A 14,181-nucleotide genomic window follows, 5' to 3' on the forward strand; every position below is an offset into this window, starting at 1 on the left:
TTAGACATTATGCATAATCCTACTCCGATCCATGCAATATTCCTCGGCGGTCGTTCACCAATTTGCAACCAAGGACTTTTCAACATAATATTCTTCTTAAGTTATAACCACCCACCTAAATTAGATTATGCCAATTGGACTCTAATATATATTCTTTTATTATTTAACAATTAAAATATATAGTTAGTTACAATTACAATTATATTAATACTTTTGTCCATAAATATCAATATTTAAAAATTAGATTTAAGGCACTGTAATTTTAGAAATATAAGTAATTCAAAGTAATGGACTAGTTAACAACTTGATGCATGATTGGGCCGCTCTATGTAACCTTCTAAGTGGGTTTGGGCAAATTATAATGGCAAGTTGTTTAGCTAGATAGGGATCACTCGTTATATCGTGCACCGCGACGCATAATCGATTATGCACCGCGCGTCAAAACGTCGTCATTTTTACAGTTATAACGGAGTGATACTACAGTATGTTTAAACCAACACTGTTTTATGTATTATTTTTATATTATCAAATAAAACTGCAGTTATATCAAAATGATATTGTAGTTGTGGTGAAATGAAACTACAGTATATATAAAATGAAACTGAATAACATTTCACATATTTGAGTGTATATTGTACAATGAAGCAGTAATTATATTGAAATGATCGTGTAGTTGTGTTTTAATGAAACTATAGTGTATATAAAATTAAATTAAATAACATTTTCACATATTTGAGTGTATAAATATTGAATGAAACTGTAGTTATATTGAAATGAAACTGTAGTTGTATTGAACTGAAACTGCAGTGTATACAAAATGAAATCAATTAAGTCCAAATTAACTTGTTTATCGGGTATTTCGCTATTTAATATCTCGTTTAATTTTCAAATTTTATCTAACATTTCACCTTATTATGTTATTTGTTAAAACGATTATATTATCTAATTCGTAGTCACCTTATATATAACGTAAATATATTACTAAATTCAAATTTGCATATATATTACACATATACATCGAATATAACTCTTTAATTTTTAAATTCAATATAAAATCGTGCGAAAAAATGATAACCACTGCATTTATTATAGAGAAATAGTCCTACACGGATCAAATTTGTTTTTATTATTTAGTTAAATATAATATAATTCTATATTTTTTCATATGATCATATTATAAATACTAAAAAAAAATTGTTGGGCAGGAGGTTAATTTTTGAGGAACAAGGGAGGAACCCGGCAAATATGTTTCCAAGTCCTTTTAATTAACGAATTCTAATAAAGAAAAAGTGTCAAATTGTCCCCCTAGTCAAATGTATAGTGCAATTGGGTCTTCTAAGTAAAAAAAACTTCATTGAAGTCTCCTAAATCGGTAAAATTGTTCAATTAAGTCCAAATTAACTTGTTTATCAGGTTAAATGCATACGGTGTTGACACGTGTCCTTATTTTATTTTATTTAATAATAATAATTAAAAAAAAAAAACAGCCACCGACTGTCCACGCCGGACAGCCGGTGGCTGTCTTCATTCTTCAAGGACCGGCCACGGCGGTTTAAGGAAGACGACCATGACCGACGAAGGAAGACGGCCATGGCCGACGAAGGAAGACGGACACGACTGTTTTTTTTTTTAATTATTATTATTATTATTTTAATTAATTTATAATAAATAATATTTTTAATAAAAAATTAAAATAAGGACACGTGTCAACACCGTATGCATTTAACCTAATAAACAAGTTAACTTGGACTTAATTGAACAATTTTATAAATTTAGGGGAATTGAATGAAGCTTTTTCACTTAGGGACCTAATTGCACTATCCATTTGACTTATGGGACTAATTTGACACTTTTTCCTTCTAATAATTTTTTGCCTATTAAGAAATAGGAAATTACAAAGAAACCTATTTAGTTCCAGGCAGGCCAGCCACCCTGCGGAACCATGGGAGTTCTTTCTGTACTCTGATTCTGCATTGATAACCTAACTCCTCTCTCTCTCTCTTTCTCACTCTCTAAAACCTCAGCATTCTTTATGGGATTTCTGTGCTCCATTCACACAAAAATATCTACTTCAAAACAAATTAAAGGGTTGGTCGAAACGCATTGTATTTGTTTCGCCTTCTGGAAAAGTCGGTTACATTGACGATCACGAGCTGCTGATCGAGGAAAAGAGTTTGCTTTTGTTTTTCACTTTTATGGAATTATGGTCAGAAGTTTGACGATGAAGAGGGAAAGCTCTGCCTATTTGAGTCGGAAAAAATGGGGGGTGAAGATTTTGATTTTGATGTGCGTTGTATATTTGCTGTTGGTGAGTTTAGAAGTTCCCATTGTGTACAAAACTGGGTTCAGATTAGAACTTTTCGGAAACGGGCTGTTGAGCTCGGGTTCGAAGCCAGAAGTGCTCGACAGCCGAGAGAACGTGGAAGAGAAAGATGCTCCGAATCGGCCACTGGAAGAGTCCATGCCCGAAAGAAGAATCAAAGAGCTGCGGAATCATCCGTTATCGAGCATAGTGTTCGACGATAGCTTCTTGAATGCGAGCAGAGAAGGCGGATACGCCGGGATCATGAAGTCCGCCGCGGTAGCTTTTGAGGCTGGGAGAAAGCTATGGGAAGAGCTCGAATTGCCGAGAGAAGAAGTGGTTATGGAGGAGAGCAGCAACAGAAAAGAGAATTGCCCTGACTCGGTTTCCATGTCCGGAGCCGAGCTTTAGAGCAACGGTAAGATGATGGAGTTATCTTGTGGGCTGACTCTGGGCTCGCACATAACGGTGGTGGGGAGGCCTAAACGGGCGCACCCAGAGAGCGACTCCAAGATATCAGCGCCAGAGAAAGGCCAATCCTTGATGGTTTCGCAGTTTATGATGGAGTTGCAGGGGCTGAAGATAGTTGACGGCGAGGAACCGCCCAGAATTCTGCATTTTAATCCGCGGTTGAAGGGTGATTTTAGTGGAAAGCCAGTGATTGAGCTGAACACTTGTTATAGAATGCAGTGGGGGACTGCACAGCGCTGTGAGGGATGGCGATCCAAGAATGATCAGAAAACTGGTAAGATTATGAGTTTGGTTTTTAATAATTTTGAGTTATTAATAGTTTCCTTTAATAAACTCTGTGTTAAATTTGACTGGTGATTGGACTAGAAAGATATCTTCTTTTGTTTAGTTTTTGAGTGATGAGGGAAATTGCACCCCCTATCCTATCCTAGATTCCTAGGGTGTGCATTGGAATCGTTACCAAGTCAGTTTAGGGTTCTGGGTTCTATAAGATGCTCCGTACTTGTTTTAGGTGCTTATAATTTGGAAAATAGTGCCAAGATTGCATTTTTATCACAGGTGTTTAAAACTCTTTGAAGTTCATCAGGGGGGAATTATAGAGTTTCTGTATTGAATTCTTGTTGCAATATAATGCAGTAGATGGAAAGGTGAAATGCGAAAGCTGGATTGAAGATGATGATAAGCATTTTGAACAATTGAAATCTACATGGTGGTCAAACAGGTTAATGGGACTAAAAGAGAAGCTTTCTCTGGGTAGGTTGTTTCCATTTTCAGAGGACAAGTTGTTTGTACTAACCCTTAGTGCTGGCTTTGAGGGTTATCATGTGAATGTTGATGGGAGGCATGTAACTTCATTTCCATATCACACTGTAAGATAGATACATCTGATACCCTTTAATTTAGTCGTTTAATTTGAATGATCAAAATGGACTTGTGTTATTAATGTAATGGCATGAATTAATTAGGGATTTACACTTGAGGATGCCACTGGGTTGTGGTTGAATGGTGACATCGAAGTTGAGTCTGTAGTTGCTACCTCCTTGCCCAGTTTTACTCCCGAGAAAGATGTTGATCTGTCAGACGAGAGGTGGAAGGCCTCGCCTCTTCCTGATCGACCTGTGGAACTATTAATTGGTGTTCTCTCTACAGGCAACCATTTTGCAGAGCGAATGGCTATAAGGAAGTCATGGATGCAGCATAGGCTTATCAAATCTTCAAACATTGTAGCTCGATTCTTTGTAGCATTGGTAGGTGATCGAACACACAAATTCTTCTGAATTTCTTTTAATTAGCTGCAGGATCATATATAATTGGAGCCTGGTTGAAAGTTGATTTTGGATGATCTGATCTGATCTGATGTTTTGGCAGCATGCAAGAAAAGAGGTGAATGTGGAGCTGAAGAAAGAAGCAGAATTTTTCGGTGACATTGTCATAGTTCCATACATGGACAGTTACAACCTCGTAGTTCTGAAAACAGTTGCTATCAGTGAATATGCAGTGAGTTTTAATTTGTGTCACTATCGATCAATGCATTATTCACATTAATTAGCTTCGTCTCGACTAATCTTCGCGTGTTTTGCAGGTTCATATTGCATTTGCAAAAGCTATTATGAAGTGCGACGATGACACATTTGTGAGATTAGATGCAGTACTGAATGAAGTGAACAAAGTAGCTGAGAGCATGAGCTTTTACATTGGAAATATCAATTATTACCACAAACCCCTGAGGACTGGTAAATGGGCTGTTGCATATGAGGTATAAATATCGTTTTCTTCTGCTTTTTAACAGTTAAATTTGGAACATGGCATGCATGCATGGTTTATTGTTATGTTGCCATTTTGGTCTCTGGGTTGTTTCTGCAATATAATCAAGTGAACTGCAAATGTATCAGGAATGGCCTGAAGAAGCTTATCCGCCTTACGCGAATGGGCCTGGGTACATGATTTCATCAGATATCGCGCACTTCATAGTCTCCAAATTCAAGAAACACAAGCTGAAGGTAACTGCTATATATTCCCCTTGTGATCTCCATTTCCCATCTTCACCTTCTAACCTGCTGTTCTTGTGTATGTCAATTTGAATTCAGCTGTTCAAGATGGAGGATGTGAGCATGGGAATGTGGGTAGAGAAGTTTAACACCACAAAACCAGTGGAATATGTACACAGTTTAAAGTTCTGCCAATCTGGATGCATTCAAGATTATTACACAGCTCACTACCAATCTCCTCGCCAGATTATGTGCCTCTGGAACAATTTGCAGAAACTGGGAAAGCCCATATGCTGCAACATGAGATGACACTACTTCCTTTATGATATATAGACAATTATATTGACAAATGACAACGTAGTATATCTTAGGATCATAAATCAAATTCATTCATTTTTTACTTTCGTCTTTGACTTGTGTAACTTAGCATAGAATCTAAGTGCGGAATTATTACAAATTTGAGCTTCTTTCTATCAAGTTTTATTTAATTTACACAGTACGTTCTCTTAATATTTATTTATTTATTTACAACAATGGAATTTAAGATTTAGTAGGGGTGAATGGGTGACGATGGTCGTGTACAAATTATAGAAACGCCACGTGTCGTCAAGGTATCTTTCTTGGTGAATACGTGGGCAGTTGAAGGGACGTACGCCGGCCATAAATAAACCGGAAGGACTAGAATGTTGCAGACGACGAAAGAAACATGGGGAAAGGACAAGAATCTAAGACAAGAAGCGATTCCTCTGTTGAAGTTCAGGTGATTTTTTTTTTTTGGCTTACGTTCTTAATTCGTTGGTTTCCTAAGTTGGGCAATGCAATCTTGCCAATATTGTAGGAACGTGGAGAAATTTTCTTCTTTTTCCGGCCAAAAGTCGGCAAGGAAGAAGCGCATGACACGGACGACGTGCAGCGAATGTACATAGTTCTCCGTCCGGAGTCCGGCGAGCGGGCTGTGGAAGTGAAGCAAGAACCGAGTTCCGGGAAGGAAGGAGCGGAGCTCGGTGCCCACACCGTCGATGAGAAACCGACCCGCGATATCACGTCGGTGAAGAAGGATAAGTCCCACATGGAGGGCGGACATGGCTGCCAAGAAGTCAACATCGAAAAGCAGCCGTTGCTCCGGTTCATCGTCATGGGGAAGAAGATTCTTCCAGACCCGACCAAGAAATCCAACCACCGTCCACACTGGGGTTTCGTGGAAATGGTGACTACCAAGATAGAGGATGTCAAAGCGGCGCTCAAGGGCGAGGAGTATGACACTTCAACCAGAGGTCACCGGACGGTGGCTCCGGCGAGGGCCGCCGGAGAGGGAGTTTATCTCATTCTGAGGCATAATCCGGGGAAGAAAATGCACACGCATCTAGTATACAAGCTCGAATTCCCCCCAGCAGAAGAGAAAAACGAGCCACAAGAAGAGTTAAACATAAAGAGAGAAGCTTCATTCTTGATACAAATCAAGAACCCAGAACAACGTGGGACTGGGGAGTTCAGAGGGCTGCAGAGTAAAAGGAAAGCCATCTTCCCCGCCCATTTGCAGGCTGCAATTGGGCAGCTGAGGTACCATCCCGCCGACCCATCGGACTATTTGAACTACGAGGGGTGTGAGTTCCTGCTAATTCCTGCCTCTGATAACATCGATGATGAACTGGGATTGGAGTTGAAGACAGAAGTGGAGGGTGAAACAGCCCATGATGAATCCTGTTCCGATTTGATCAGAACTTTCGGGGAGACTGCTTCCATCAATCCCCTTCTCAAAGGCACCTGGGCTTAACACAAATTCTCGACTATTACTATCTTAAGATTAGATCGGCAGTCTTAGTAAGTGTTGTCTTCTTGTACATATATAAAACCAGTATGAATGTATTGCAGATGACTGTATTATGTAATGTTGAATATAAGTGGGGAAAAAAGAGAAGATTTTGAGCATAAAAATGTGAATATGTTTGTTACAATATTAAGTTAAAAGGCTATTGTACAGAGATAGGGGTAAGAGGCAGAGCCCAGAAACAACAAATTTCCCATGCATACCCCATTGACTCAAATTTAGATGTTCTAAAACAATGGCTAACTGAATCTACGTAATTCCTCAGCATCATCATATAATAAGAGTAAACGCGAAGCAAGCCTCATAGCCGATTTTAAAATTTGCCAAGAGAAGAGAGAACACTACTGCATGCATGCATCACTTCCATCTCTGAAGTGGGTGCTCTGGAAAATTTATAAGTCAATTATCATACAATCTCAGCTTCTGCAAAACAAAAGCACTAAAGGGGATAACTTGTTCAAAACTCATCTGCTGCGCCATTGTCTTTCACCTCTGAATTGGGAGGAGCATCATCGAAACCAGAACCTGGGGCGAGCTCGTTTAGGTCAAGAAAGTGCCGCTTTTGTCCACCTTCAACTTCATCTTGATCTGGGCTCGGTGGTTTCTTTGGCAGATCAGTATCAGCTTCAGCTTCCTCTTTGGTTATGGCCTCCTCAGATGGCATCTCAACTTGTGGGTCGATTTTCATTTCCTCGTTGTTATCATCTTCCTTCGACTCTGCACTTTCGGATGAGGAGTCAGCATTATCATTCTCATTCTCATTATCATTATCAGTAGCATTGTAGTGCTCATCTGAAGCATTTGATGTCTCAGGTTTCATCGATTCGGTCTCAGAATCTGACAGCTCGTACTGTTTATAGTTGATACGGTTTCTTGTTGCTCTATTACTACGTCTTAAACCTGACTGGAGTGCACCAACGGACCTCAATTTACTTTCCCTCCTAGTGCGCCCGGGCAGTTTCTTGAACTTTCGGGGCTCATCGCTCTCCTCACTTGCACTTAAGGAATCTTCATCTTCATCTTCCTCTTCTTCTTCTTCTTCAACATTTTCTTCATCCCAGTGGTACTCTTCATCTCCTTCTGAGCTACTTGACATCTTCCTCCGCTTTTTCCGACTCCTTAGATATTCTTCATCATATACAACTTCACCAACTATATCATCATCACTGTCAAAGTCTGCATCATTATCAGATATTGCTTCAACAAACTCTTGGGCAGAATACCGTTGAGGTTTATGCCTTTGTCGGTTCCTAAACAGAATAAGGCCAACAGTCAGTTTATGCTTGCAAGTAAAAGTTAAAAAAAAAAAAAACAGATTTCAATGTTTCCAAGGAGGAAATACCCGCGGTCTAGTGGTTCAGCTTCATGGTAGTTGTCAATTCCATCGTTTTCAGGCGACTTAGGAGAGTGTAATTTGAAAGACATTTGTGTAAATTCAGAAGGACCTGCCCATCTACCATTTGCAGAAGCTTCATGTCTCAAAGAAGATTCCCTTCTCAGATTTGGTTCTGGGGATGGCTGCTTCTTTCTGAAATAAAAGAAATAAAACGTTTTAAAATAGTTAATCTGGTCTGTATGCGCATGTAATCTTCAACAAATGCTCTTATATAGTTATATAGATATATTAAAGTCCAAAACCACAATATTCAAAAACAGCGGAGAATTGTAAGGTCATAAGATCCATACTTGGTTACTTTGATGGCCTCGTTAATTGATCTATCATAATCATCTGCAACAAAGCCAGTATATCATTAGATGTCAGATGTTACTTAGCCTCACATGAAAAATATATAGTTCATTTGACCAACCAAAAGTGTAGGTCACGGGCTTTCGATCACGAAGAGAGCGCCCAGCAAGAAGGCCATCCATATGAATCATATTGTCAAGCATCAAAGCTTGCCTGTGCTGCTTCTTCAACAATTTCTCTTTTTTCTGAAGAAAAAAGGTAAACATCAAATTGAAGGAATTCAGAACAGGTGAGAGTTGATTCAAGAAAACAAACCCTACCTTGTGGACCTTCTCAACCTCGGGAAGCATGTCATTTTTCAACTTTTTCCCAACAGAAACTTCTGTTCTATTCGAACTTGAAAAGAGTTTCTCCTGCAAATTGAAGGTGCAACATAGTGATTCTTAAAATTCCAACAAAAGATAAGTACAACCAAGGAGCCTTCCATTTTCAGTTCTGTATTTCAGTTTATGATAAATATAGGGAACAACCATTCATCTTTGAAAGAAAAAAACAAGTTACTTACAGAAACATCCTGGAATTCATCCAAACTAGTTGCGACAGTTTCCCACTGATAACATGAATTAGGAATAGGTTGTACAGTTTTCCCCTTCCCTTTCTTCACCTCAACTTTTCTAATCTCTCGGTAAAGTCGATGACCAATCACGGGATCATCTTCATACCTAAATTACAACAGGATGCAGCTGAAGTGTTTTCACATCTAAGCAGCATATAGTGTTCACCAGAAGTAAGAAGTGTACTCTATGCTTAATGAAAAGAAAGTTTTCTTTATAGAACAAAATTTGCTGCATTGAGCATAGAAAAAGTCCCCTAAATTGCAAGCAAGATGACATACCAATAAGAGATTCCATGCGAATCACCACCTATTCGTTGTTTGCGGAATAATGAAAGTTGAAAACCTTGTTTTAGGGACTCATCGATATAGTTACGTATATCTTCTTGCTGCAAAATAAGCCAAGAATATTGGAATTTCATACAATCAGCAACTCTAAGAGGCAGACTTTTAAGTGAAAAGGGAAAAATGAGAGATGGTTATATAGCTATTCTGGCTTTAACCTCTTTTAACACATACGTTGCAAGAATTTAAAGGAGTAACATCATCAACACCCTCTTCTGTATCACTGTATGTTTATGTACAGTCATAGAAAAGCATATTACTATGGTACCTTTATTTTCTTTAAGAGAATTACTTACAACAATATGGCATTTGATAGGGTATTGAAATAGTTTTTGAGCCAAAAAAACATATGGGGAAACCCAGAAAATTTATAGTTACATTAGGAGAAATTTTCTTTTTTGGTCTCAAAAAGTATAAGTTCAGTTTCAATTTGGTCATAAATATTGATCCAGGTATGACATTAGTTTCAATTAGATCCCAGCAACCAATTTGTTGATAAATAGAAAAGGTAAAGTTTGGCATTTCAATAATATATTCGTTTTGTTTTCCTCTGTTCTTTTTTCTAGTTATTTCTCTCTCCCCTCTCCCATTGTCATACAAAATGGTGATCAACCTTATCTATCTAGGAAAAACTCAAGCCAACAAGGAATCAGAAGTGAAATATAGTTCAAATGTGACTACTGTACCTCAACACGAATATCACATAATGCTTTCAGAATAACCACACGGACAGCAGGATCTAGTGTATTGTAAGCATCAACCTCAGTCCTAAATTTTAACAAAAACTCACATATAAAGTGGGGGAAAAAAAATAATAATTAATTATCTTTGGAGTTAGAAACTTCAAACTTGTGGTTACTCACCCATGTGATGCAACTATAGGAAGTTCCCCCTCTGCAACCTGCAATACATAAGGTTAATCAACAGGAAAGGCAAACAGCATAGAACCTTACATATGGTTCTTCACAAGTTTGCAAGTCGCTTCACAGTGTGATAGTCAACTTACCCAATGCCACCAATCTCTTAATTTTCTGCATAAAACAGTTATCCAAGTATGGCGCCCAAGAGCCATTCGAGTAACAGGAGGGATTGCCTATGGAAATCAAGGAAGCAAAGCTAATGAGATGCCTAAAGCAGCAACTCAACAATGTAGAGAGAATTAGTAGCAAAGATACAATAAGGGAATATACTAAGCAAGAATTCCCAGAAACAGCACTGAACTATATTTTGATGAAGTAAAACGTGAAGAACAAGAAAACAGGTATAAAGTAACATTTTTAAATCTTCTCATTGTAATCTTGTACACAGTGAAAGTTAAAGTGGAGCAAAGGCAAACTTGTTCAAAGTTTTCAAAGTTGGTTAAGTTAATAAAATTGACCAAATGTAAAAACAGAGCAAATAGAAAGCATGTGCTACAGACTAAGTGCTTGTTTGGTCCAGCTTATTTAGGAGTATATCTATTCTAAAAATAATAAACTAGACCAAGCACTAAAAACAAAGAAAAAAAAACTTTCATGGCAGTTTAACTTTATAGCAGGAAAAGGCATCTTTTCTAAGAAGCACCAAAGTTGAGGCTTTCTAAAGAAAAATATTTTTCAACAAGCTCAAGAAAAGCCAAACAAGCTCCAACAATATCATGGATATCTAATACCAATTACAAATCCAATTTGAGCTCGTCTAGCTCATATGTTTACCACATGAAAAAAATGGACTAGAGTGTAAAATGTTTTCCTAGTATACTAAAAGTTACTAAAAACAAGATTTGAGCAAACTATAGCATATACTATATCCACACCTAGAGAAATGGTAATAGTGTTGTGCTTGGATATGAAACACTTATTATCTTCAGGTACTAGTTTTTCCTGGTCGTGCATGATTAGAATTCATCTATAAATATGCATATAAACTATAAAGAGTAGCATCCATTATAGAAATGATATAAGAAAATTAAGATTTTGAGAAAGTAACTTCATCCTTCATCTCCAGATACTTCTTGCTTTACTTTCCCCTTAACCATACAGCCTAGTAAGGGCTTAAGCTCAGTCACTATTTTTAACTTAAAAGGCAGTAATCAAGTATTTTTTCTCAAATAACATTAGCCCCATGCTTTTCTATGGAGTATGAGGATTTTCCATATTCTCCATATTTTATCATCACCCACATCTACTTCATATAAAACAGCACCTTCATCAGTGTATTACGATATGAGCAAAAGTATGCATCAAATTTCAAAAAGAAAGATTACACACATATTGAAATGTGAAGATGACATTAACCACAATTGATTTTACAAAAATTGAACTTTCCCTACATTTGTCACCTACTAAATGAGCCTCATGGGATATTTGTCTCTTTGCCTAAAGATAGCATCTCAATTGAGTGACAGACAATCCTGATAAAGTTCTCTTCCATATGCAGGCATCATAATTCATTCAAAGTGGAAAATGCCAAATACTATTCCACCATTTGATGCCAACAACTCTACAACAATCTTAGCAATTTCCTTAAAGCATCTAATGGAGAAGTTACACCTTGATCAGAAATAAGAATCTATACTTAGGTTGAGACTCAGCAGAGTATGTAATGTGACCATGACCAAAGAAACTAGTCAAGTAACCCATACAGTTTTTTTATGCCACTGACATTCTGTGGAATACAATAAACAAGCAGAGGATAATGGTTGCATTACCCTCACTAGATACATGCTATGGAAAAGCTAACAAGAGGAATGACTAAAATGTTAAGATTATCTAAAGAACCGACCCTTTTTCTTAAGGCTGCAGTTGTGCAACATGCAATAGAAATGCAATTCCAAACCATAGAAAATGCACACAACCTTTGAAATGATCCATAGCAAACAACAGCAGACACTATAACTACCACAAGTACCTACTTACCATAAGCACCTAAGAGTGCATGCAAATCTTTAAAAAATAACTTTTAGGATCAGAAAACAAAAGCACACTGACCTTCAATAGTGGTATGTGTATGTCTGCAAGAGTATTATTGGGTGTAATCAAAGCAGTTTCAAATTCCTCCACTGAGAACTCTGCTTTAATGTTCAACAAAGGTCTAAAAACCTAATACCATAAAAGAAAGCAAGAAAGCATTAGCCTCAGAACACTATATTTCATTCTAAAGTTGCAGACTTTGTAGGTCTATGTCTATACATACATTCAAGAAATTGAGTATAGAAGCCAACTGCCACATGGAGCGGAGGTTCCACCGCGGCAACTGTGAAGGCTCTGGCTCTCCAACCAGCGGCGTCACAACCTTACCACATTGCTGGCGTGACGAAGAGGGTGACCCATCCTCCCCTTCCACTCCCTCCTCATCCTCCTCGCTCCCATTCGACTTCTCCTCCTCCTCCTCCTCTTCCTCCCTCAGCAGCCTAGCAGCCAACCTCTCCTTCCTAGCCGCGGCCTTCTTCCTCCGCTCCTTTGCTGCCGCTTCCGCATCAGCCTCGGCCGCCGCGGCCGCCTGCAGCCTTGCAGCCGCCCGTTTCGTGCATTCCCTAGCCGGCCTCTCCCTCCTAACTACAAAATGATTGCTATTACTATCATTGTTCCCATTATTCTTGGTGCTATTACTTTGGTTGCTGTTGGCCGAGCTCCTGCTCTCCACCTTGTTATCAGAGCTCAGGCCGGTCGGGTTCTGCGAATGGATCGGAGAAGAAGCAGAGGGTTGTTGGTCGGAGGACATGACCGGATCGGAGAGAGGACGGTCTACGGAGGGTACACCGCAGAGATCATGAGGTTGCACAGAACAAGCAACAAGCCCTTAAGAAGAAAACTGAAGGCAGGGGGGTTTTCGCCCAAAAAATATGAACTTTGACAAATTATCAAGAAAATATATTCTCAAAATTCCAATTTATTTTCCCGTATTCAAGAAACACGAGAAGAGGGAAGTGAAGAGCGAAAGTATGATCCGATAATCAGAAAAAGTGGATAATAATTTATAATGATGATGAAAAATACGAATAAAAGGTCAGGTTTTTTATGGGTATTGGAATTGGGGGAAACTGAAACTGGGTATTTCTTGAAAGACAGAAAGGGTGGGTAAAAAGTGAACAAGAAGGGTAATAATGTGTGGAATTTGAGAATTCAGTGAATCTTGTGGTTAAATTTTGTAAGAAAAATAGCAAATTTGAAGTTTGGGTTTACTCTGCGAGATTGGGGTTTGGTGTCCGAGAAGGCTTTGGACAGATCACAGAAGAAACTTAGTAGTCAACTAAAGAGTACTAGGTTGTGTTGTGTAGTGCAAGACTGAGAGATGTGAGGACCCTTTTTCCTCCCTTCAACCCAAATAATATCAGTTTTAGTCTCTGTTGTCCCCTTGTTCATTGGAAACCCTGTGCCATATCACCTCTAAGTCTAATGTCTAATGTCTAATGTGTAATGATTGTTAGAAACCAAAATTGTACTCCCACTATTTGTTTATATTTGTATGATTAGCCATTAGTTTCCAATTTCAAATGCCACACTCATTTTCGTTTACTAGTTATCTAGTGGCACGTTGTGCTTATCTCAAATAAGAAGTCATGTGTTCAATCCCCAGTGGAGATGGTATTGACCCTCAGTAAGTTGAGAAAATAGTAATGAACAAATACTACATTGTAACAGGGTGAGTAGTATTCACAAAAGAATATTAAATTTGATAATATTCATAAAATATTCGATATCGTATCATTTTAATAAGTTCAATACACACAATTCGATCAAAAGAAATGGTCAAACTTGATGCTTGAATTTGTTTTGCTAGCATTGAATATAATTTAATGCACCATATATGTTCTCAACTTGTCACCCCTGCAATAAGAATAGACAAGTGTCACCTAAAAACACTTGAATTTAGTGATTATATTTTCATAACGCTTAAACTTTTAAGATGCATTGAATTTAAATCTGACTCTTGTCATTTGAACAACTACTTTATTACTATCTTGGC

General features: G+C 38.1%; 2 protein-coding genes and 1 pseudogene across 2 annotated transcripts; 2 read left to right on the plus strand and 1 right to left on the minus strand.

Annotated features, from left to right (window-relative positions):
- Positions 1-1,902: 1,902 nt before the first annotated feature.
- On the plus strand, positions 1,903-5,248 carry LOC109149691 (annotated as a pseudogene).
- Positions 5,249-5,281: 33 nt separating this feature from the next.
- On the plus strand, positions 5,282-6,568 carry LOC109149694. The gene is made up of 2 exons (XM_019297617.1): positions 5,282-5,521; positions 5,600-6,568. Exons 1-2 carry the CDS (start codon positions 5,468-5,470, stop codon positions 6,533-6,535), a joined length of 990 nt encoding a protein of 329 aa, XP_019153162.1. The 5' UTR covers positions 5,282-5,467; the 3' UTR covers positions 6,536-6,568.
- Positions 6,569-6,665: 97 nt separating this feature from the next.
- On the minus strand, positions 6,666-13,522 carry LOC109149690 (DDT domain-containing protein DDR4-like). Its single transcript, XM_019297612.1, has 12 exons — positions 12,409-13,522; positions 12,204-12,314; positions 10,241-10,327; positions 10,098-10,135; positions 9,921-10,002; positions 9,172-9,278; positions 8,842-8,998; positions 8,597-8,689; positions 8,398-8,521; positions 8,276-8,318; positions 7,932-8,117; positions 6,666-7,839 (listed from the first exon to the last, which is right to left on the minus strand). Exons 1-12 carry the CDS (start codon positions 12,934-12,936, stop codon positions 7,047-7,049), a joined length of 2,349 nt encoding a protein of 782 aa, XP_019153157.1. The 5' UTR covers positions 12,937-13,522; the 3' UTR covers positions 6,666-7,046.
- Between the last annotated feature and the right edge of the window lie 659 nt (positions 13,523-14,181).

Source organism: Ipomoea nil, unplaced genomic scaffold (genome assembly GCF_001879475.1).
Source record: "Ipomoea nil cultivar Tokyo-kokei standard unplaced genomic scaffold, Asagao_1.1 scaffold2159, whole genome shotgun sequence".
Lineage (NCBI taxonomy): Eukaryota > Viridiplantae > Streptophyta > Magnoliopsida > Solanales > Convolvulaceae > Ipomoea > Ipomoea nil.

Bases quoted from the DNA above. Each gene is read 5' to 3' on its own strand.
- LOC109149694 (XM_019297617.1), top strand. From the start codon at position 5,468: ATGGGGAAAGGACAAGAATCTAAGACAAGAAGCGATTCCTCTGTTGAA. The intron at 5,522-5,599 runs GTGATTTTTTTT...CCAATATTGTAG, and splicing joins ATTCCTCTGTTGAAGTTCAG to GAACGTGGAGAAATTTTCTT.
- LOC109149690 (XM_019297612.1), bottom strand. From the start codon at position 12,936: ATGTCCTCCGACCAACAACCCTCTGCTTCTTCTCCGATCCATTCGCAG. The intron at 10,328-12,203 runs GTCAGTGTGCTT...TGATTTCCATAG, and splicing joins TACACATACCACTATTGAAG to GCAATCCCTCCTGTTACTCG. The intron at 8,690-8,841 runs GTAAGTAACTTG...TTCAATTTGCAG, and splicing joins ATGAATTCCAGGATGTTTCT to GAGAAACTCTTTTCAAGTTC.